The 24,754-nt window shown below is 41.7% G+C and overlaps 2 protein-coding genes across 4 annotated transcripts in view; one reads left to right on the top strand and one right to left on the bottom strand.

Moving 5' to 3' along the window:
- The window catches only part of PTPN11 (protein tyrosine phosphatase non-receptor type 11), a 41,682-nt gene extending 29,579 nt beyond the window's left edge, over window positions 1-12,103 (bottom strand). Inside the window, exons 1-4 of the mRNA XM_077834648.1 lie at window positions 11,929-12,103; window positions 5,268-5,390; window positions 3,022-3,216; window positions 1,594-1,786 (exon numbers count right to left, since the gene is read on the bottom strand). Of these exons, the coding sequence (XP_077690774.1) occupies window positions 1,594-1,786; window positions 3,022-3,216; window positions 5,268-5,390; window positions 11,929-11,942 (525 nt within the window). The 5' untranslated portion in view covers window positions 11,943-12,103. The remainder of the gene's footprint in view (window positions 1-1,593; window positions 1,787-3,021; window positions 3,217-5,267; window positions 5,391-11,928) is intronic.
- A 1,124-nt stretch (window positions 12,104-13,227) lies between these two features.
- On the top strand, window positions 13,228-24,511 carry RPL6 (ribosomal protein L6). Of its 3 annotated transcripts, none has more exons than XM_077834717.1 (7): window positions 13,228-13,304; window positions 14,301-14,465; window positions 14,562-14,660; window positions 15,830-15,973; window positions 16,609-16,657; window positions 17,305-17,489; window positions 18,303-24,511. In XM_077834717.1, the coding sequence occupies exons 1-7, from the start codon at window positions 13,239-13,241 to the stop codon at window positions 18,453-18,455; spliced, it is 861 nt and encodes a 286-aa protein (XP_077690843.1). In that variant the 5' UTR covers window positions 13,228-13,238; the 3' UTR covers window positions 18,456-24,511. The 3 variants fall into 3 exon arrangements, with proteins under 3 accessions (XP_077690843.1, XP_077690844.1, XP_077690842.1); XM_077834718.1 differs by lacking the exon at window positions 13,228-13,304 and adding an exon at window positions 13,411-13,443; XM_077834716.1 differs by lacking the exon at window positions 13,228-13,304 and adding an exon at window positions 13,411-13,506.
- Window positions 24,512-24,754: the final 243 nt, after the last annotated feature.

Here is a 24,754-nt window from a genome sequence, read left to right as displayed (position 1 = left end):
TGTCAGGGTGGTTCACCACTGGAATAAATTGCTTAGGAAGGTGTGGAATCTCTGTCACTGGAGATTTTCAAGAGCAGGCTTGACAAACCCCTGCAGGGATGGTTTAGATAATACTTAGTGCTACCCTGAGTGCAGGAGACTGGACTAGAAGACCTCTCAAGGTCCCTTCCAGTCCTACAATTCTATAAATAAAGGCAGGAAATTACACCTCTACCCCAATATAACGCGGACCTTAGGAGCCAAAAAATCTTACCGCGTTACAGGTGAAACCGCGTTATATTGAACTTGCTTTGGCCTCTAGCATTTCTATTATTAATAGTCACTTCCCACCCCGACTGACCGCTTAGAACCCCCGACCCATCCAACCCCCACCACTCCCTGTCCCCTGACTACCCCGACCCCTATCCACACCCCTGCCCCCTAACGGGCCCCCCGGGACTCCCACACCCTATCCAATGCCCCCGGTCCCCGTCCCCTGACGGCTCCGCCCCTAGAACCTCTGAACCATCCAACCACCCCGTCCCCTATCCCCTGACCGCCTGCCGAGACCCTCTGCCCATTATCCAACCCCTCAGCGCCGGCCCAGCACCCTTAACATGACGCTCAGAGCGGCGTGTCAGATCAGACATGCTGGTCTGCCGGAGTGCACAGCCCCGCCGCCCAGAGCGCTGCTTTACCGCGTTATATCCAAATTCGTGTTATATGAGGTCGCATTGTATCAGGGTAGAGGTGTACCTTGAAATTTGGACAGTATTTACTGAATGCAGCCAAAAACACAAAAACCTCTAGCAGGCACTCTCACTTAGTTGCACCATTTCTGCCCCAAATTCCTGATTTCTCTATACTAGGCATGTGGGGAGGGTTGTTTTTGCTTTTTTAAAGACAAATAAAGGTATTACAAGAACTGTATTTTCTAAAATGGATTAAAGTACTTTCAACAGATTTGACCCTTTAACACCAATATTCGGGCACATATTAAAATGTTTTGAGAATAAAAATAACCATCAAGAATTAATCCTGGCATCAAATAGTTTAAACACATTCTTTAGTAAAGGCAAACTACCCTACCTGAAATTTAAACTGTAGGACAAGGTTTCCTTGGATTAAATATTTGCTGTATTTTGGTTGTTATTATGGAAAGACATTATGAAAAAGACAAAATAACCATCCTCCATAGTATAGCTACAAAAAAACCCCACCTGAATGGATTCTCAGATCTATTATATGAAAAGAGAAGTAGTAAGACAAGACTGCAACAAACTGAAGAGAGATTCATGAATGCGAAAGGCTACATCAGCAGAGGCTTTGAGACAGACTCTTGATGCAATCAAAGGGAAACCTCTTAGAAGCTCCTCAGCAATATAGATATGCTACGGCACGATTCAGTCAAAAAACCAAAATGCTACTAGAATTCTTGAAATTAGCAAAGAAGTCAATTTAAGCAAACAAACAATATGCTGTACATACAGCACCATCTGACCAAAATCAGTGGACTGAATAGTATTGAGAAGTCTGTAATGCCTCTCCTGACAGAATAAGCATGCAAACCAGGAAAGAAGCCTTTACAGTCAAGAAGTTCCAGCTTTACTGTACCTGGCACCGAATCATGACATGGGTCACTTTCGATTTCCCATCATTACTCTCGCCTTTATCATCTCCTGTCCGGACTGAAAGAACAAAGTCTCCTGGGTGGCTTTGACTCTCTCTCACAAGGAAGCTTCCATGTTTTCCTTTTTCTGTTAATAACTTTTCAGCTTCTTTTCCAGAAAGGTGTCCATGAAACCACCTTAAATTTACAATAAATAAAATAAATAAATATAGTTGCCCTTCTCTTCACTGTACCCATGACTTAGCCCACCTGCTTTAAACAGCTATAACAAGCCAAAATGTTCATACTAAACTGAGGTTTCAAGGGCTACAAGAGTTGCTAAGGATACACAAAAAACCTGGCAAAGTATAAACTTAGAAAAAATATGAATTGAGAGGGCGTGTGCGTACATACAGAAATACTTCACAAGTAATAAAACATTATCCAGAAAACAACTCTCAAAACAGAACTTTCATACACAGAAAACTGATTAAGATACTTGAATTCTTATGCATTTCAACCTTGGAAGAACGCCACCATTGCTTAATAAAAATCTATACAGATCACAAGAAAGAAATCCCAAGAGAAAAGTCAGCAAGAACTGAAGTGGGTTCTAATAAAATTTCAGTTACTGCAATTAGATACCTCAATTTCTCTCACGTATTTTGCCATTGCTTATTTTATGCACTTGCATGATTTCAGGGCTCTTATGTTAACAGAAAGTTTTCCTTACACACCATGAAATACAATTTCATCAGCCCTTATGATGGCGTGGTTCCATTATTTTTCCCTGCTTTTTCACTTCTGAGAATAAACTGACATCTACTGGCGGTAATGCTGACTAATGGGTCAGCCTAATTAATTCCAGTTTCTGAAGAGAACTAAATACATTTATTTCTGAAGAGTTCCTTCACTATACTTCCTTAGTAAGTATTCAAAGTCTGAGATCCTACTGATCATTGCGGTCTTGTTAAAAATGTCAGTTTCAGCAATCTGTATATTTGCATTTGACTTTTGTTTTCTTAAACCCACATATAATACACTGTTACCAAGATAAAATTATGCTCTGAAATATGTACTGAAGTCACTGCAGTAACACATATAATTCTCTGAAGCTTTTGCAACCAATGAAATTTTCCAAGAAGGATCAGAAAGCAGGTTGTGTATTTTACTTTTTTTTTTTTGTTTTAGTTACTGCAAGGTATAGGGCCTATCCTCTTCAGTCCAGATTCTTCCACCCTTACTCAAGTTGAGTAATAGCTTATTTTGCAAGTAGTGCCAAAGAAAACAGTTGGACTACTTGCAAGGTAAGGTACTGCCACCCTTACTTACACTGAGTAAAAGCAAATACTTAATGTTAATACGAATCACATGCATACGTGGAAAGGAGAATAGACTCCTTCATATTTTTCACCACAATTTATCTCTCTAACCTTTCAGATGTAGGATCAGCACAATTCAGTGGATATTTTAACTCTATTACGTCTCCATTCTTTTCTTTGAGCTGCCCATGGTGTTCCATGTAATACTGGACTAACTCAGCCAATGTGGCAAATTTTTCTCCTCCATACAGGTCGTAGTAGTCTCCTGTGTTCTGGATCTTGATGTGTGTGACAGCTCCATTTCGCCTAAATGTTTATTACACCAAAAAAAAGAAAAAGGCAACTTAGACAAGTTCGCCAATTTCAAACCAACCACTTTAAAATATTCCACTCTACTAGCTTGGAAATTTCAGTAGTTCAGCTTTATAGGTCAGTCACCTTCCAGCCAATGAATTGCAGCATATCTAAATTACTGAACACTGTGAGTGAAGCAACTATACCTTTAATAGCAGGGCAATGAAACAGTATCAAGGGTTACAAGAAGAGGAAGTGGTTGTTTAACAGTTAGTAGAGAAATAAGATTTTTTTTTTTCATTCCTTAATGGCTCCACTGAACCAAAACAGTCTTCATTACCCCACAGGGTACATCTACACTGTAAAAGAAGACCCACACGGCAGCAAGTCTCAGAGCCCGGGTCAACTGACTCAGGCTTGCGGGGCTCACGCTAGAGGGCTAAAAACAGTGTCGACGTTCGGGCTTGGGCTGGAGCCCAGGCTCAGAGACCCTCTCCCTCCCCGGGTCTCCGAGCCTGAATGTCTAGACTGCTGTTTTTAACCCTGTAGCATGAGCCCCGCAAGCCTGGGTCAGTTGACCTGGGCTCTGAGACTTGCTGCCATGGGTTTTTTTTGTTTTTGCAGTGCAGATATACCCACGTCGTCCAATAGAAGCTGCACAGACCTCCTGTCCTCTACTTACAATTCTCATGACGGAGGGAAGTCTTCAGCATCCACAAGATGCCTCATTAGGGGTTCTGTGCTACCACTTTCTCCAGAGTGGAGTCCAGCTCTGCCCAGTATAGCAGTCAGGCTCTAGGAAAGGCTGGACAGACTCCAACTGCCACGTTCAAGGAGCAACCCAGACATCCTAACACGGTTCCCCAGCATGGGGATTTCCCTTAAAGACAGGTCTGCTCCCTATAATCAGCCAAGGATAGCCATTGATGTAAGCAATTTGCCTCTACCTCCACTAATATCAATGAAGAGCAGAGATCAATGGCCATCCTGAGACCACCCTAGGTAGGACTTAGCAAATGGAATTCTCAGTCAGGAAACTTCAGCCCCCCTGCCCGCATAGATCTTTGATGAGGTCTCCTTCCCTTGACTCAGCTCCACTAAGACTACCTTAAAATCTAAGGCAACAATGAAGTGTCAGACATGCCTGTTTCCCCTGCCCTGTCCTCTGAGACAATGTGGGGATATGTGCTCCAGAAGTCACATTTTAGATGAAGCTGGAATGCACGAGTTTACCTTAAAAACTTGGTCATTTCTCCTAACAAACATTACCTCAGTACTTCCTTATTCTTGTTATAGGGAAGTATTTTGAGTGTGTGTGTGTGGAATGATCTCTATTTGACAAGCCACCATCCTATTCTAATTCAAATCCCCCTCACTTCTTCTGCAACCCCTAAGAAGTGAGACATTATGGAGGGAAGAAAAATTATGTTATTCCCTCTTTTGGGTTTTCTCCATGAGCCCTTTCTTATATGGGTTTTTAGCGGGTGGGCTCCTTGGGGAAAAGACTACATTTGCATGCTGTGTTGTACAGTGCCAAGCACATTTTTGGCACTAAGTCATACTGCAAATATCTATCTAAGGTACCTGGCAAGTTTTTAAGTACTATCAGCATAGCTAACGGGGTGATGAGGGGAGAAGAGAAGCCAGAATGCAGTATAAAGGAGCACAGATCTTACATGCATGATCTTGCTAATACTGTCACCTCTGCTACTTTCTAGACAGGAACCCTAACGGATTTCTTTAAAAGGGTAGGGAATGGAGAAATTATGAACTGGCTGCCACACCACCTCTACCTTTCTGGCTCACTACAGAGCCAGGATCCACAGCCTTCCCAGCTCTGCACAACTTGGAAAACCAAAGGCATTTGGGTTCCTATGCAGAAGAAAATGTAAAACTATCAACATAACAGACTCAGAATTCAGAAATGGAGAACTTGTAGATGACACAAGGTCATCTCTCTACCCAAGCAGGATTGCTCTCCACAGAACAATGGCAATTGTAGACTTCTGTATGTTTGGGACAAGTGGGTATTAAGGACAGAGCCTCTCAAACACTTAACTTACCGAACAGAAAGTGTAAAATCTCCCGGGTTACTTTTACTGGGCCGGGCCAGAAAGCTGCCATCAACGCCTCTTGTCAGCAGTAAATTTTCTGCCTCCACTCCAGTAATATTCGGGTGAAACCATCTACACAAGATAAAGAAGGAAAATAATTTAAAACCAGAATCTCTCTTTAGATGATGCCACATTGCCACACAAATATCAGATAACATTAAAATCACTGGATGCAATATTGGATTTTAAGGAATTTTGTTATGCTCTGAAAAAAATCATCTCAAAAAAATTTCAATGTAATTCTAACTTGTACTTTTCATGTCACCAGTTAAAAGCAGGTTTTCTTCTACATATCGCTGAGATCCTCTGATAAGAGAGGTCATATAAGTGAAAGTACTATACCCACACCATTGGAAACTGTTTATTTCAGAGGAGACATGATAAAAAGTATATAAAACAAATGGTACAGAGCAGAAGTCAGGCACTTGTATTTATCCTCTCATAACACAATAGCAAAATCACATTCAATGAAACTGAAAGACAACTCATAAGAACAAATACACGCACTCCTCACCACCACCACACACACAACTTGTGGAACTCGATGCCACTGGATTCCATGGAGGTCTACAGCTTATTAGGACTGAAGAAAAAATTAGACATACATAAGAATACTGAAAACATCCAAAGTAACATTAAGATAGTTTTATTTAAAAAGTAAAAATAAAACAAAACCTCATGCTTCAGGGCATAAATCGATCACCGACTGATGATGGGGGATCAGGAAAAAACTTCCCTTGTGGACAAGTTATTCCACAATTGTCCAAAATATAGCTTTCTTGCACCTTCCTCTGAAGCATCTGGTCCTGGCCACTGCCAGAGATTGGCTACCTGACTAGATGGAGCAACTTTCTGATCTGGTCTGTCAATTCCTATGGTCCTAAAATATCACACTCTTAAAATACAAAACACAGAGGAACATCATATTGGTTTTCACCACCCACAAGCAGCCTCCTGAATGACAAACAGTGGACCTCGCCAGAGAACCATATATGGCTTATATCTATAACTAAAGAGTTCAGCATCACCACCTATGGCATTACATTTCAGCAGACGTATTCGTAGTGATTTAGTTAACAAGTCCACGTTTTACATATCATCACACAAGTTTTATTCCTCTGCTGCAATACAGAAGTAATGCAGCATTAAGATGGCCAGCAACTCTACTGTCCACAAACACCTGTCAGGGATGCTCTTGATAATACTTAGTCCTCCCAAGAGTGCAGAGGGCTGGACTAGATGACCTCTCGAGATCTCTTCCAGTCCTATGATTCAGGTAACTGGAAATGACCTCCAGGCACATGCTTTGTGACCTAAGGAGAGACTGGGATTATTATACTATCAATGCAATCAACTGAAGAGAAAATCTGAGGTTTGCATCAGCCCTCACTATCCATTATTTCCTTCTCCATCACGGTTCCCCTGTACAGGCCAAAGGATGCTCTCTCACAAGGAAATGACTTAGGGAAATATAGTTTGGAAGCTGAATCAATACAGTTGTGTATATTAAAGACACATGAAAATGCACACATACTAATAAGATCAGCTCCTTTGCCAAAATTTCAGAAACAGAGATAATACTTAAAAGTTTGTGGGTTTTTTGTTTTGTTTTTTTAGATGAGTTCACCTTCATGCAGAGACTGAGCATGGAAAATTTCGACCAAAAGGTGTTCGAGAAAGTTACAACAGAAACTTAATTATACCTGTAAATATCTACTATTTATATTACCTTTTGGACCAAACCAGAAGTCTGATTCCCATGGTACAGCTGGGGCAATGGAGAAACAATACACAAGCAGATGTTTGAGGAGAGTTCCCAATATAACCAGACAGGTTTTAAAAGCTGAGAGACTAAAAGCAAGACTGTCTCCACTGCCACCCAGACGGCCAAGACAGAACACAGAACAAAATACAGTACTGTCACAGAAATGCAAAATTCTGGGCAAACAGCGTGCAACCATTTGACTGCAGTGGCTTTGCCAGACTACTTTCTTGGGTTTTTATTTTCACTTCAACTCTTGAAATTAAAGTCTTCCTAGACATTTGAAAGGCTTCCTTATTTTTGTAACTGCTATAAATCATGCACCTCGGACATCTGCACTTTGATATTAGACTTGCACAGCATATCTGAGAGAAAGCAGCAGAATCCACTGCTCTTGAAAAACCCAATGAGTTTTTCCCTGAGTAAAGCAAAACGTTACAGCAATACAGACACTTGGCTGCTTTGCAGAAATCTGCTCTGTTACACTTATAAGAATACTATAACTAAAAATGTACATAGCATTTCTGATTATTCCCAACATAAATCCACATTTCACAGTAAGCTGCCGTAACAGAAAGCTGTGCAAGTGCATGCAGCCACTTTGCTCTTTTGATTGGTTCAGCAATTTATGAAAGGCAGCTCAAATTGAGAAAGACTTATCATTATTCCAATAATATAATATTCCATACTCCCTGCTCTGGCAAATTTTTCATAAAGAATACTCTGGACACTTTTAGAGCTTCCAAAACAGCCAAGTCCCTAACATAGTCAGTTTAACTAATATACCCATGGAAGCTAGAAGTAAAAGGTGCCCAAGTGCAATTTGAAAAGGAAGTAATCCTACACGGGAACCTTAAATCTGTCTGTGTATATCCTATCTAACCAAGAGAACCCCGTTCAGAATATTGCACCTTTAGCAGAGCCACCAAGAAAATAAACTACTCTGGGTATAGCTCAAACCAGGAAAATGTAAGTAAAAATCCAACTACTCTGAGTTGTCACAACAGACTTGAGTTAATCCACTGACAGATAATCTTATATTTATCCAATGTCCATGATCCTGAAAGACCCCAAAGCTTTTCAAACTATAAATATGCAATACCACTGAAATGCAGCTGCTTTTGGGCAGTAACCGATCAGCACAACAGTGAGACATGCATTTTGGCTAAAAACATTGGGGAAAACCCCTACTCTTCCCTAAGAGAGTCATGGGATCTTCAAAGCCCACGCAGGACCTCAGCTTTCCTCATCTCCTTTGAAAAATACACATGGTACGTGCATGATATTCAACATAGTTACCTTGAAAGATTGAAGAGAGTAAACCCTGTTAGCTGGATTGGCAAGTTTCTATGACCACCAACTAAACCCAGCAACATAACCTGACTGTCTGCTACTCACTTTCACCCAAGTAACTGATAACTTTAACCTCTTCTGGATCACAGATGATCACACTTGCTTAGAAAAGAGGAGTCTATGGTTAACACATAGTGTGTATTATGTGGACTGTGGATTATGAAAGACAGACTTATCCCACACTGGTGATCAGCCATTAAATGGCAATAGGATGATGGACAAGATGACCCAGCCAAAAAAATAAAATAAAAAATCTTATGGTCAGAAGGATTGAATTATGAAGATTATATGGACCAAGGGCTAGATTTTTAAAGGTATTTAGATGCCAAAAGATGCAGGCAGGCACCTAGTACAATTTTCAAAGCAGTTATCTTTAGACACCTTTAAACATCTGGTCCTAAATGTGTACACCTAGACCAAGCAGCTAGGTGGAGAACACAGAAACATTCTACAAGTACCTGGAAAGTGTAAACTGCAAGAAGAATTTTATGTGGTATACAAGGAGACACAGGGATAGAACTAGGATGAAATTAATAATGGGAAAATTTTGCCTGAATGTCAAGAAAAGTTTCCTGATGGGGAAATGTATTAATCTTTGGAATAGTCTGCCAAGAGAAGCAGTGCAAGCCGCATTGCCCGAGATTTTAATAACCAGACTGGACTGGATGCTTGAAAATGTACTCCAAGTAGGGTGACCAGATAACAACTGTGAAAAAACAGGACAGGGGGTAAGGAGTAATAGGCGCCTATATAAGTCCCAAAAAACGGGACTGTCCCTATAAATACGAGACATCTGGTCACCTTAACTCCAAGGAACAATCTGGCTATGAAGGATAGGCAATACACTGGTTCATCTATTAGGTTTCCAACAATCATACCTCACTATAGAACTTCTACGAGAAGCAGTAACTTCAAAACATTGTCATGTAGGACTTTTTAATATATGTGGGATTTAAGTGACGATTTCATTGAACTTTAATTATAATTACATGAAAAAGAGAAGCGTAGATATAGGAATGTGAAAGTATTGGAATCAATTCTACAAGCATGCCACATGCAGAACTTCCACTAACTTCACTGCAAGTTTCCACACATGCTACTTGCAACACCTGGTCCTACAAGTACACAAATATACATACCACCACATTACTAGTTAGACACATCATGTAAAGTTATGCCAAAAGACAATACACCTCAGTGAACAGAAGGGACCATAATACAATATATTTGAAAACTGGTTATGGAATCATGTAAGATTATAAAAGGAGGATCTTTCTTCCTGTAGCCCACCAAAGCTGGGGTTTGGGACCAAAAAAGGTACATGCAGGAAAGTGACCAAGTTTTTGCACACGTTATAACTTCTGTTCTAATGGTAACTGGTTCTCCTGCTCTCTCACTCTTGTATTTTTGGCTTTGAGTAGGAAGATGCATTTGTCAACCACCCCAAATAGAAAGAAATGGGGGTGTTAGCGATCTGTGTTAAATGGTTCCGGACCGGTGATCAGGATAACCTCATTTGGCATACTGCCACCACATTTGCGCTTTTGAACCATGCTGGCCACATCCTTTCCAACACTGGTGGGAAAGCAGAGAGGATTGCATAGACACAGACAGGAGTAATATAAACCCTATAGAGGATTTTCACTTATGTTTCCTTTCATAGGAATGGAATGTATTTTAGATTTTTTTTTCTTTCCTTTTCTAACTCTGTTCTAAGCAGTCACAGGAGTTATTCCTAGTGTAAAACTGACCAAGAGCCTATAATACAATCAAAAATCAATACATAGCAACATATTCTATTTATGCCCACAATGAGAACAGAGGATTTCATGTTCCCCAAAGCATGATTTAATAGTTTCAGTCATATAGCATTCTACTTGGCATTTTACAATAAGACAAAAATCCTAGTGGAAAGATAACCAACGAGGGACAGTCAAACATCATTTACAACAAGGACGATGGGGATACCAGATAAGAAGGCGGCCTTTTCCAAGAGTATTATATAACAGGGAACATGCCCTTGTTTCAGATAAAGAAATATTCTGGAGAACCAGGGTATGACTGTACAAAAGCCCTCTTTGCAGAACTCAGAAGGTTTAGGACATTCTTGAATCACGAACTACATTAACAGTTTTCAGAGTAGCAGCCGTGTTAGTCTGTATTTGCAAAAAGAAAAGGAGTACTTGTGGCACCTTAGAGACTAACCAATTTATTTGAGCATAAGCTTTCGTGAGCTACAGCTCACTTCATCGGATGCATTCAGTCCACTGAGTTTTGGATGACAAAACTAGACAGATAAGGAAAGTGGTGACTTTTAGTTTAATTATTCCTACTTATAGGCTCACTGGTTTGTCTAAATTTCTAATCTTTATTCACTCTCTCTCATGAGCCCCTTTCAACTTTAACTTTTGAATGGGCTAAGAGGGCTAATTCTCAAGAGTCAGACAGAGAGCAAAGATGAGCACCTAACTAATGCAGGCACATGTATTTTAGGCTTTATTTTAAAAGGGGGGTGGGAAAGTGTCACTGAAACTGATATGAAAAGAAATACTTAAGATTCCACCCCCAACCCCCATTTCAATTTTTAAATTTCCCTCCCACTTTAAACATCTACCCAGCTGCTGGAGATCCAGACACAATAATATAGTGTTAAGAAGGAAGAGAACCCTACAATGAAATTGACAATCTAGCTTCATCATTGTAAACTGAAAAAGAAAAAGTAAACAGACAGTGTAAAGCAAAACAGATTTTTAAAAAGATGGGTCAGTTTTCATAATCAAAGGAATTAAATACAAGTAAAATTAAAATATGATATTTCTATCTTGACAGTGCTCCTTTAATTCAATTATTGTGATAGATTACCAGACCAAAAAGAATAAAAGAAAATAAATGGAAAACGTAATGACAAAGGATAAACGAGTGTCTTCTACACAGTAAAAATGAGATGTGGGAAAACCACACACATCTGCAATAAAATCAAATTTAACGGAGTTTTTCAAAGTCTAAATCCAGCAATCCTGCAGGTATTTGGAAGTAGATTGTACGCTGCTAAACTACAACGTATCGGCCACCTAAAACATGAGCCTGCAGTTGATAACTCTAGAAGCTGATTCACGTTTTAATTCCCAAATCCGCACGCTCAGTAACGCAGCTGTTGCTAATGCCCACTGCCACACGGGAGGAATTCTCCATAGCCTGGAGTGCCGGACGGCCAGTTTCCTGGGCCACTGGGCACATTAAACCGTGATCTGCAGGGGGAGGGCCCCTGCCTGCACCAAAGGACACCGGGGGGAGTGGGGGAAAGGGAGGAGGGGGGCTGGGCTGCTGCCCTTTAATTCACCGCAGCAGAGAGCGGCCCCGCACCAGGGGGAGGGGGGGCGCGGCCTGCCCCAGGGGAGTCTCTGCCGCCCACCGCCGGGCCCTTTGCTCCAGGGGAAGGTGGGGCCCCGCCCCCCACCGTGAAAGGGGCAGCTGGCCCCGGCCCCCTCGCCTCACCTCCGCGATGTCATTTTCCCCCGCGGCGCCCGCAGCTGCCCGTCCCCCCGAGTCTCGGCCTCTCACGGGGGGGAAGGGCCCTCCCCCGGCGGGACGCGGCCTGGGGGGGACCCGGAGGGAAGCGTGAGAAGCAGCCGCAGCCAGGCCGCGGAGACACAGAACCGCGGCGCAGCCTGCCCGGACGTCATCCGCCCGCGACCGGCCCAGCCTCCATGGGCGGGGGCGGGGCCGGCGGGGGCGGGCCGCGAGCTCGCACGCGCCCGTCGGCCGGGAGCCCTGGTGGCTGCGCAGTGCGGGCACGCGGGGCCTGCGTGCACGCGCTGATAGCTGCGTTTCCTCGTCCCGGGAGTTCTGCTGGCCTGAGGGATCCGCGCGGGACGAGGGCTGGATGTTTTGGAGGAGCTCTGCGTGCACCCATAGGTGCATCTTCTGAGAACTCTCTGCATGCACAGGATCCAATTTCAAATGTCTCGTGGTAACACCTTGCACTTAAAGTAGCACCTTTCATCTAAATCTTTTGCAAACACGATCTGAGGCGATACGTTAACTTGATTTGAATGAGTATTTTTTAAAAATCAGTTTGCTGATCGAGATCCTTTTTTAAACAGTGCTATTTTTTAAAAAAATCCTCTTCCAAAAATACGAGGCATCTACTCCCCCCGCTGGAGTCACCCTACTGCATGAGAGGGGAACCGCAACTAACCATCTACAAAATACTTTACTGTATTAAAAATGCTCTCAAAAATTCAAAGAAACAAACTTTCATTTATAGTTGGGGTCACAGATAATAGGTACAATTTTTGTCTACAATTGTGTTTTTCAAGTCAATAGTGTCACCTTAAGTAACCTTTATACAACTCTGTGAAGTGGCTATATACAGACTGGTAAACTAAACTCTATGGAACCATGACGCTGATCGGTGTAGGTTTATTATTAATCAAGGCCCCAATTCTGCAGATTAACACAAACTTAACTTTTACAAGTTCCAGGTAATGAAGTTAAACACTTAGCTGTTTGCTACATTAGAGAGGGGGGTTAAGTCATCTGCAGAACCAAGAACAGAACCCATAAGCCCTGTAACTTCTCAACACATCACATACCTTCTTCTCCAACCCCAGCCAAGATAGAATCCAGTCAGTCCCACTCGTGACCAAATCCCACTACCCCCTTCTATAACCAGAGGGCGAGAGTGTCCTCCCTTTGACCCAGATCTTGACCCTCCCCCGCTCCGTAGTGAAACCTACAGGCAGCCAGCAACCGCTAGAGACCACAAACTACATCTCCCAGCGTGCCCCGGAGTGGACGGGGTGATGTCAGACGCTGGGCTCGCTTTAGAGCCGGGTTCCCGGATATTGCTCCCTTTCCCTTCTAGGAAGGTAAGAATGGCGGAGTGGCGGCGCTTATTGCTGGGGAGCAGTAACTACTATCTGCCGCCATCTGCCCTGAGGAGGCTCTGAAGGGCCCGCGGGTCCGGCTCGGTGGCTCCGGGGAGGCCGGATGCGTGCGGGGGCGCACGTATGTGCGGAGTTCGCGGGCCCCGGTGACTCCGGGGGTGTAGGCCGCGGTTGGCCCGCTCTGGTGACTGTGTGGCTGGGGATCCGGCAGCCGCCGCAGTGGGTTGAAAAGCGCCTCGGGTGGGGGGTGATCCTAGGAGCCCCTTTCCCCGGGCGCCGACCAGACTCGGCCGGAGCAGAGGTTGGGAGTCTGTAAAGTGCAGCCCTAGCCCGGCTTGAACCCTTTGGTCCGAAACGTATGAGGACGCTCCAGCCGGAGGCAGATCGTATGGGTGGTGGGCACAGAGAGGAGGGGGATTCTTCTTTCGCCTCCAGTCTCTTCTCCTTGCGATAAATCATGTCGGAGCCTTGCCTAGGTTGGGGACTCTGTCTAGAGCATGTATAAATAGAGCATGTAAAAGCCCCAAGTCACCATGTTGCTATGGCCTTGGGCATGAGAAGCTGGCTGTTGCCCCTCTCTCTTTACTTCCCTAGTCTATGGGCTGTCATGCAGTTGCAGCCCCAACTTGTATGTGCATTTTCCTCTTACCTGGGATCTCTGCTTTAGTACTTTTGGACATGGTCAGGTATCTGAATTGTAGCACCTATATTTACTATATAGGTGGCCTTGTGTTACAAGCGAGATGTAGTGGATGTGGTGTCCTGTGCATCTTGATTAGGCTCCATGTAGATTAGGTGGCTTTGATGCAAAAGATAGTACAGTAAATATAGCCAAATAGTCTCAGGACCACCGTAGGAACACCATGGATTTTTTTTAAGTATAATTTGCTTTTGTTTTTTGCAGCCATTACATTTTTTCTCTGCAGTTTCTTTGTTTGATGTGGCACATCACTTATACTTTATTTTGATATTTGGTAGATGGCAGGCGAGAAGAAGGCAGGTGAGAAGAAGGCAAAGAAGCCTAGAAAGCACCATGCAAGCCGTAACCCAGTGCTGGCCCGAGGAATTGGGAAATATTCCCGATCAGCAATGTATGCCAGAAAAGCCATGTACAAGCGCAAGTATGATGCGCCAGAAACAAAGGTATAAAGGGGATGAATTTCCACGTTTAACTAATGATGTTGTGTCTCAAGTTTCACAAGTTACCTTGTTTGAAATTTTTGTTTGTTTTGTTAATAGATAGAAAAGAAAAAAAGAGAGAAAGCACCTGCTACCCTCACAAAACCAGTTGGGGGAGATAAGAATGGAGGCAACCGTGTGGTAAAAGTTCGTAAAATGGTAAGAATAGATTAGTGGGGGAAAAATAACTACATTGAACAAGCAGAATTTTGTTCCTGCTAAACACTGAGTTACAGAGTTGCATTGACATAGATGACAAGAGAATATGCTTCCTATTTTGTAATGAAAAACTTCCATAGAGAGTGCTGCTGTTGATGTACTTCTGGGCTATGAGACAGTATAATCTCCACTATAGATTGACTGTATAGCACTGTAAAATTGTTATGTAGATACTTGCATTTAAGATAGTGACTCATTAATATATCAGGTTTGGGGGGGGGGTTAAAAGAAGTGGGGTGGGGAGTAAGAGTCTTGCTTTTAAAGAGAGATGCACATCACGTTTATATTTACTGTGGCTTTTGTGAACAGGTGTTCCCTAACTGGTGTGTGCGGCACTGATGCTATGGGAGCTTGATGCCCCATACATTTACTTCACAATAATTTTTTTATTAAAAAGAAGGTGGTACACTTAACAATAAAGCTGGGGAGCAGCTGTTCTAGGCAAACTAGGAACCTTTTAGTTCACACCCACAGTGTTCACATGGGGGAGCTACAGCACTGCTATTCACACCTCTGTGGGGCAGTGTAGACATGGCCTGAATCAGAGAATGTGTACCGTTGGCTTCTGGGTGTATATTACTGGGCTAATTGCCTGTTGACATGTAAGGGAGACTACTACATGCAGCATTAAGGAGATTTCCATGGGAATACCCTGACACCCTCCATGATGGACTAGGTTCATTGTTTGAATGGGCATAGGCCTATGAATGAGGAGCACAGTAGGGCACAGTCTGGCATTTATTCTCTAGTGAATTGTAAACACAATCACAAATAACATACTTTTATTTTTTTCTATGCTGTGTAACTGATTAGCTATCTGATGCAAAATGCAACATTGTGTACCTAATATGTATCACTTAGAAGTGCCAGTTTCTATAAGAGGCTAGCCTGCAGCAAAGTGAATCCTGGGCACAACAGAGAAACACAAAATCTAAAGGGGGATAGGGTGGAAATGGCCTTTTAGGAAAGATAGTCTTCCCATGAGAGAAGAGGTGTTGCATCCGCTAAAAGCAGAAGGATCAAAACTCAGATTAAACTGTTTTCACTAAGTTCACTGATGGAATAGTAAAAGTGCGGTTCTGGCTAATAATTTGCTGCTTTTTCTCTAGCCTAGATATTACCCAACTGAAGATGTTCCTCGCAAGCTCTTGAGTCATGGCAAAAAGCCCTTCTGCCAACACAAGAGGAAACTGCGGGCTTCTATTACTCCAGGAACTGTTCTGATCATTCTCACTGGTCGCCACAGAGGCAAGGTACAGGAGAATTGTCTTTCATATACCCTTCCATGCCACATCTGCTCTACCAATATTTTGAAGACGTTTCTGTATACTCTACAGAGCCTCTGATGGCAGAGCCCCCTATTGTAAATGCAGCATACACCAACAGAAGGAGTTTTTCAGTCAGTGGTAGGGGCGGCGGTTTTCCCCACACCCCTGACTGACATAGGTACATCAATTTATAAATTGAAGTGTAGCCCACGCCTTTCTTATACCTCTGTGATAGGTGAAGAATTGGAGGGACTTGCAGCTGATTGATTGCTAGACTTTGCCCAATGTAAACCCATATAACTTACAAAAGGGGCTGCTTAGGAATGCAGTTGTTGGGTCCCAAGCCAGTTCCTGTTCTGTTCTAGACAATTAAACATAGTCCAACTACTTACGTTTCTGGTTTGGTTTCCTTAGCCATTGGAAATGGTCCTGTCAGAATAGTTTTTGTTCTACAGTGTTGTGGATTTGGTACTGTTCTGCCGTTCGCCTTTCTGGCTAAAGTGTGTGTCTCCTCCTTTGAAATTTTTTGTACAAAAATCAGCTCCTGATATTTTCCCAGACATCAAACTGCATTTAGCTTTGCTGTCTGAGACTAATGTCCTATTGTGTTTGGTTTTCAGCGTGTGGTCTTCCTGAAGCAGCTTGCTAGTGGTCTGTTGCTGGTAACAGGTAAGAAACTTGAGTGAATAAAGTCTGTTTAATTCCTGTTGAATTCATTGTAAGTCTGTCTTCAGACTCTACCATGATTGGCATTGTTGTACTTCCCTAATAACACCAAACCCTTTGTCTGTGAATAGACATTTTTCTGACTAGCCTGAGGTACCTGTGATATGACTGTTTAAGTTCTGATATCATTCAGTCTTCCAGTTCTAGAAACACTGGATAGCACTGGAAATCTGAGAAAGGGAGTGAAGTGCCCTTCCTTTAGAAAAAGAGGGCACATCATTGGCAGTAACAATAACTTGCAGTTAAGCCTTGTGGAGCTACTGAGAGATTCGAAAAGTTTAACATTAAAGAACACATTTTTTAATAAAGTATCACTGTGCTTTAACACCTGGAAATACTGACAATGCAAGGAAACTCTTAGCATTATCAGAAGCCTTGAGAAAGGCGTCTCCTAATTTTATTTATTAGTTCGGATTTTAGTAAGTGAAGCCAACTGTCCTCTGCAAGAAGACCATCACTTCAAACTAATCATCCTAATGGAAAGTGACCTTCCTTTTATTGTAGCTAAAGACACAAACTAGAAAGGGAGTACTATTTCTCCAGTGATAAGCTGACATTGCAACTCCTGAGTATTTTTTTTATGCCACCAGGACCCTTGGCTATCAATCGTGTCCCTCTGCGCAGAACTCACCAGAAATTCGTTATTGCCACGTCTACCAAGGTTGATATCTCTGGGGTGAAACTTCCAAAACATCTCACTGATGCGTACTTTAAGAAGAAGAGGCTGCGTAAGCCCAAACATCAAGAAGGCGAGATCTTTGACACTGAGAAAGAAGTAAGGAAACAAATGTAATATTTAAGAATTTTTAAGAACATTTTAAAAGAAAGCAAGGTCAAATCCACTAAAATGCATGAATCTGACAACAGCTGTGTTGGTCACAGGATATTCGAGACAAAGTGAGTGAGGTAATATCCTTGTTTTTTTTTTTTTAAGACCAACTTCTGTTGGTGAAGGAGACAGACTTTCAAGATATAGTGCTTTACAGATATTACCTCCCGCCGCGCCGCCCCCCCCCCCCCCCCCCCGTGTGTGTGTCTAACACTGGGGGAATGACATCTTAAAATGTTGCTGTTTATCAAAATAACTCCATACTGAGGAGGTGCTTGAACACAGCTTCTTAAAGCAGCGTCTCCAGTGTGCATGGACTCAATCGTGTACTGTAAACGGAGTCATAAAATAGCCCTGAATTTTCTTAATGTGCATTCTGTGGTCTCTTGTCCATAAGTGTTCCATGTATTGTGATTTTAGGGGCTCCGTTTGCATCAGCTGATAAAATTTAGCAACAGCTCTTTTAGCTAAGGTCTATTCCTATTCTTTTAGATAAACTCTTATCAGTTGTGTAAACTCAAACAGCTTTAATTATCTACTGGAGGTGACTTGAGTCCCGTGGCCCTGATAGAACTATTTTTGGTTGGGTTTTTTTGTTCCCTGGAAAGGAAAATTCCAAGTGAATGCTGAGAAATGCTTACTCAGTGAAAAAGCCCTTGGCATGGCAGGAAGCAAGAAGCCAGCCTTAGCTCTGTAGGGATAACCAACTGTGTCTAAACCTCTGTAGTATTTTAACTCTCTCTTAATTTTGTTCTTTAGAAATATGAGATAACAGAACAACGCAAGGCAGATCAGAAGACAGTGGACTCTCAAATTCTGCCAATAATCAAGAAGGTGCCTCAGCTCCGTGGCTACCTGCGTTCTGTATTTTCTCTCTCCAATGGAGTTTATCCTCACAAATTGGTGTTCTAAATTTTCTGAAAACACATTAAAATTGGGGAAAAAACTGGGGTTTGTCTGATTCCAGTTATAATTAGCTTTGTAATGTACATATCTTAACAGAGTTTGGATTGAATAAGAAAATTGCTAGTGGTTTTAAGTTGTGCTATTTTGAGGAATGTGGCCCTGCATTTTGAACAGATGGTGTTTCTTACATGACATGAGCAAGTGACAGCTTTCAGAAATGCACTGTTAAAACCATTAGTCCCATTTAAAATCCAAACGATAAGAGTGCTAGGCTTGGTGCTCACACTACTTGGGAAGGATATCCTCTACAGGTCCTTACGGCTTTTGGCTAGTAGTAGTGACAAATTGGGGTAAACTTTTTCAGGATTTTTAGTCAGTGTTCTTATATTTTTCCATGTCCTGCCATAAATAAAGACATAAAGTGTCTTTCTTGACAGGAAACTTTCCATAACTATTCTATCCATAACTATTAACTTTTTAATGTTCACATGTGTATGTGTGACTCCCCTGGTATTTCTGCTTTCACTAACATTGAACTTCCTTACTGGTGATGTGGGAGTAAAGTCCTGTTTCAGTTTCTGGCTCTGACAGACTTGCTGGGGGTGTTTTGACAAATCACCTAAGCCTCGTGCTTCCATTTGTTCACGTACAAGAGCTTGATCCTGCAAGGTGCTGAGCGCTCTGGTCCTGATCCAACAAACCACTTAAGCATGCAAGTAGTCCCACAGAAGTCAGTAGGCCTACTGAGGTGTTCAGTTAAGCACATAAGTGCTTGGAATCTTGCAGCATTGGACCATTAGGCATGTCTTGCTCACTGGCCAAGGTAGATGGAGCTCTTAAAAATCTGCCACTGCAATATGCTACATAAGGACAAAGTAGTCTAAAAATGTACACCTTGGCATCTATCAGAATACAGTTTAATCCACTGCTGTCAAATTCCTGAGCAATAGACAAGATAGCAGCCCACTCAGTGTATTTTTATTGCCTTTATAACATTCAGATTGCTGCAAAATTTTAGAAAATCTTTTATATTAAAAAAAAAAAAAAACAGCCCACATCATTGCAAAAATAACTTCATATGTGACCCAAGTGAAGCAATGCAGTGATTTCTTCCAGAGTCAGCAACATTCATTATTTCATTGCTGATCATTTTAGCTGATGGAACATGAGCTGGGAGTTGCTGTAGGAAAGGGAGAGGTGGAAGAGGCAGAAATAGTGAGGGCCCTAATAGTATGATCTTCCACTGAGCAAAGTTGAATGTAATAATAGTAAGTGAACAAATTACTGAGTTACAAGACAAAGGCAATATTCTACCCACTGGGATGGGGGAGAGTTTTGTTATTTTTACAGTGCCTAGTATAGTGGGCCCAGCCTGTGACTAGGGTTCCTAGGCCCTACTACACTACACCTAAATACAGGAGAGGATCTATGGCTTGATGGCTCTGCATAGTACAAAATTATGCCCCAGCCCTCTGAGTGAAACTGGATTTCGGCTCCCCACAACATAGGTGGCACTTCTACTCCGCATAGAACCTCCCATTTGCCTTGACGTAGGCACCTTCTTTCCACTAACAAGCAACATGTTTTAGTACACGTAAGATAAATGAGCAGTTAAATTTTAGCTGTCTTCTTTTTAAATACAAATGACTCGTCTGAGGATCTGTCCACATAGGGAAGTTTACTGATTTATTACAAGCTCCCACTAAGGACACTCATACCAGTAAACTTCTTTATGTAGAAAAGCTCTTAGCCTTTGACCAAGGCTTCAGGTATCCTTAACTGAATAACCAGAGCCCCTTCCAAGCCACTGCTACATAATTCACCAGCATTTTAAGTTTTCCTGCAGCTTTGTTCAGCTAGGATTTGAAAAATGCAGCTTTCATTCACCAGTCACTGTAGAAATCTCAAAACAAATTATACCAGTTTTCTTGCAGGCCACAACAGCTAGATACTACACATTTAAAACAGGATATCCTATCCAAGTGGAATCCTGCAAAACGTAAACTGCCCAAGTAGCACCATTATCCTGACCAACTTCCTAACATGCCAGCTCTTCTAAAATCCTATACTTTCTCCCTGTTCCCTCCTGGCCCCAGTATGGGATATTGCTTCATTAGCCTGAGCAAAGAGGACTCTCTGCTCATAAGCATATCTCTGAGTTTATTTTGAAACCTGATACATTATTCTACAAATACCTAGAATTCTGGGTTCCTATGAATGTATGCACATCATCTGTACTTAAGGGGAGATTCACTCTTTGTCCATTAACAGGAGCAAATTGCTCTAAAATGAAGAAAGGTCAACCCTGATTGGTTCCAGTTTTCCATCTCAAATTGCACAGAAATATCTGGAAGAGGATGGCATTAGTAATATAAATAGTTCTCTCCTCTCAAAAATCACAGTTGTGTACACAGATTCGCAATCAACCTTCTGCCCAATTACAGAGAAAAAATGCTCACTTTCAAATACCTTTTGCAGAAATGCCTGCGTAGTTGGCTTTCCTACTTAATGGATGTTGTTTTTCTTTAGTTAGTATTGGCATAGGGCTCAGTGCTACTGATCATATGTATGAAGTACATTGTACAGCAGGGGGAGTTGATGAGCAGTTTTCAACCAGCCTTAAGCAGGTGGGGCCCATAAACATTATAGGTCCTGTCACTCAGTGTTGCAGGTTGACCTGTGTGTTATCTATTCCTGATGTCTCGAAAATATCAAATATTATTCTACATTAGCTCTTACATTAGCTCTAGAGCAGTGGTTTTCAACCTGTGGTCTACGGACTCCTGGGAGGTCTGCAGACTATGTCTAAGATTCCAAAGGGGTCCGTACCTCCATTCAAAATATTTGATGGGTCCACAAATGAAGAAAGGTCAAAAACCACTGTTCGAGAACATCTATATATAATTTTCTCTCATTTGTCCCATTCTTCTTTTAACCTGCCTGTCACAATCAGTGTGTACTAGATGCGCTCTTTGTCAGTGACTCATCAAGGTATGTGGGTAGTTGAGGTGTGTGTTGGGGTATATTCAGCATTTTCTTAAAATAACTGAGGAACGGTCATATGACAATATTTGACAAGATTGAGGAAAAAACCCACAACCCTATCTACCTTTAAAATAATAAAATCTCACTTAAATCCTGTTGTCCATCACAAATTGTAAAGTGACTCTTACCTTTCTAGGATCAGGTTCTTCAGTGATTCAGATAGAACTCCTATTGAAGTTATGTGCAAGGGGCAAAGGGAAGCATATGGTCATTAGCATGGAACAGTGGTTCACAAACTTTATCAATCTGCGAACCCCTTTCACTAAAATGTCAAGTGTCGCGAACCCCCTCCTAAAAATGAACATTTCCAGGGATTTTCTCCTCATGACAGTGTCTTTCTTACCTTATGAAAATGGTAACACTCTTCCAAGATCTCACTTCTGTCGCTTGTATCACTTTGAATAAGCCTGTTATAAGACAAGGCTCCTAGCTTTCATCAAGGAGTATCAGATGTGAAACAACATGCAGGAATTTAAAAAGAGCTCAAATCAAGAATTCCTCCTACACAAACATGCAGGTCTTGAGCAGTCCAGGCAAATCATGCATGTTACTACAAAGCTTAAACTTGTTCTTCATCATAATTTTAAAAGCAATACTAGCTGCCTGTTTCATTTTAAAAACAGCAAAAAATATCCACCTCCCTTTGCCTTTCTTATAAGGAGTCTTTAAGTTTAAATCTCCTCAGTGGGATAGATATGCTTGCTTTAATCTGCTTAGCTCTTGGAAGTCCAGGGGCTCCGGGCTGCTAGTCCCGGGCTGCCCGGGGTCCCTAGGGACAGCTCTGTCCACCATTAGGGAATTTTTTCACGAGAACCCCCTGTAACATTTCACGAACCCCCAGGGTTAACAAACCCCAGTTTGGGAACCACTGGCATGGAAGAACTTCAATATGCCCTAAATTTGCTCAAGTAAAATAAATCCGAACAATGGGGAAAAACTCTCCCTCGGGGAGAGTCCTCATAAGACAAGTCAGGTGCAAGCAATGTTCTGATTCTTTCACATCCAGAAATATTGAGTATGATCCTCCAATGTCTCGAGATTGAGAATACAGTGTTCAGACTGTGTTGATAAATTCTTAGGAAATATCTGGGAAACTGTAGTAGCAATTTTAATTTTTTTCACAAAAATGTTTTATATGGGAAAAATTGCTATAACTGAATCATACTCACTCTTTGCTCAGCTGATGACCACACATATCTAATTTTCTTAGGCAGTTCTAAAGCAACCATCACTATTGTATTTAAGTGCCTAATGTGTATGGTGATACTTAGCATTTATCTTGAACGTACTTTTTAAACAATTCTAACATTTCCTGGGGAACAGCTGGACATTATCCCCGTTAACAGATGGCAAAATAGAGGAAGAGAGGATATGTTACACTCAAAGCAATGGAAAGCATTAGAGACAGAACCTGGCTCTTACTCCATTCTTAGATCTCCAGATAGGCCCCCTCATTCTTTACTACATAAAATGGAATAGACTGTAGCTCCTTGAGCTCTAATAAGGTGGTGCAGCATGTAGACTACGAATCCAATTTTACTTTATCAAAATCTATTTTAATCTTTGTCATTTTAAAGCTATTGGAAAATTATTTTAATGTTTGATGTTTCTGAGACACTCCAGGAATAGAAAAAATAGGAAATAAAAACACCCTCCAAATTACTGACAGAGAAAGGATTTAAATATTTGGAAAGATCTTTAAAAGCTAAAATATTACATTCACCACTACCATCACCTTCACAATACTTCTGTCAACTAAAGAGCTGCTTTTGTGTTCACTATTTTGAACATGTAAACAATTCTACTGTCCTGACTAGCTGAGTCACTGCTTTATACTAACAGCGTGGCCCACAGAAGAAACTAGAGAAATCTAAAGTCCTAGCCCCCCAGTCAAAAGTGCTGAAGATATTCAGGTCTAAAAATAGTGAGGAGATTCAAACATAGCACTTCATTAGCATCAACTATGCTCCTTGCTTCAGCTTCCTAATAAAGTGACATGTAATTAGCAGAGTAAAGCATACAGTTGTGAGAGGAAGGATACAGGGATTTTGACTTTTTCAGGAAATTGGTAATGAGGTATAGAGCTTTTCCCCTCTAAGTCACAAGTCAAGTTTTGCACCAGACAAAATTGTTAGTATCTGAAGGCTGTTTAGTGGCCTGGGTGAAATGAGTGGGTAGACTCAGTCCATTCCTGGAGAACTACATGAGAGCAGCCATCTTTGTTGGCAGTTTCAGAAGAGAGGCCGACTTTAGCTATGCTTTCATGACTAGAATTCCTGGTCAGGGTTGAGGCACATTTTCAGGAGGAAGTTTGGAGAAGATGTCCCTGCCTGTGTTGTATCAGTTTGGTGGAGACTTAGGTCTCAAGAGCTGCAAATGCAACACTTTTCATCACCAGCACTAAATTCTCTATTTTCAAATAAAAAGACAAAAAAGTCTAAAATTCATTTTAAACACAAAAACATTCATTTTATCGGTTAAGTGTTAACAGTATGCGCTATGAATGTGCTCTCAACAAAGGGGACTGGATCCTTTTATAGCAGTGCAGATTAATGTGTTTGGTTCCTCCCCCTAGCAGATATGAACAAGAGAAAGCAGAGTTCCTAGCTAGTTCATTTTTTTTCTGCCTGCACCATGTGGAAGAAGCTCTAGCTCAGTGTAGGAAAGTTAGGCATGATTGGCTGTTTAGCTGTATTGCTATTTTTTCTTTTTTACAGAATTATTGGGAATCAGTGATGGGAAGATCTATTAGCTCACCTAGTCTTCCCCCAGCCAGTGCAAGAGTTCTTTCCACTGCGTTCTCAACTGTTCAGTCCCATCTAGTTTAAAATTATTCAAGTGATGGATTCTACACCTTGATAAATGCTGCTATAAGGCAAAAAATTCTAATACTGTTTATTCTTCCTCTGTTAATGTTCCATATGCTTTATCTCTTCAGCCAAGAGGGTTCTTCCTTTGTCATGTAGAGCCTCTTAAGTATGTTTTTTCAACATAATAAAAAAAAAGTTCTCAAACCAGTGCCACACATTCTTTGCAAGTGATTTCCCCTCTTCATATGAGTCTGGCAGAATCCTCATATGGCCTCTGTCTCACCATGAAGACTGTGTTTAGGATTATTTTAGGGTTCCATTCAGAGTCGGAAGCTGAATAACACTCAGTAATAGCAATCATAATGTAATTAAATTTAACATGGGGGAAGAAACTCACCACAGTGGGGTGGGGAACTGCACAAAAATGAGAAAGCTAGTTAAACAGAAATT

The sequence above is a fragment of the Eretmochelys imbricata genome, chromosome 15 (assembly GCF_965152235.1).
Source record: "Eretmochelys imbricata isolate rEreImb1 chromosome 15, rEreImb1.hap1, whole genome shotgun sequence".
Lineage (NCBI taxonomy): Eukaryota > Metazoa > Chordata > Testudines > Cheloniidae > Eretmochelys > Eretmochelys imbricata.
Note: the sequence above shows the minus strand (reverse complement) of the source record. Positions and strands in the feature narration are given on the sequence as shown.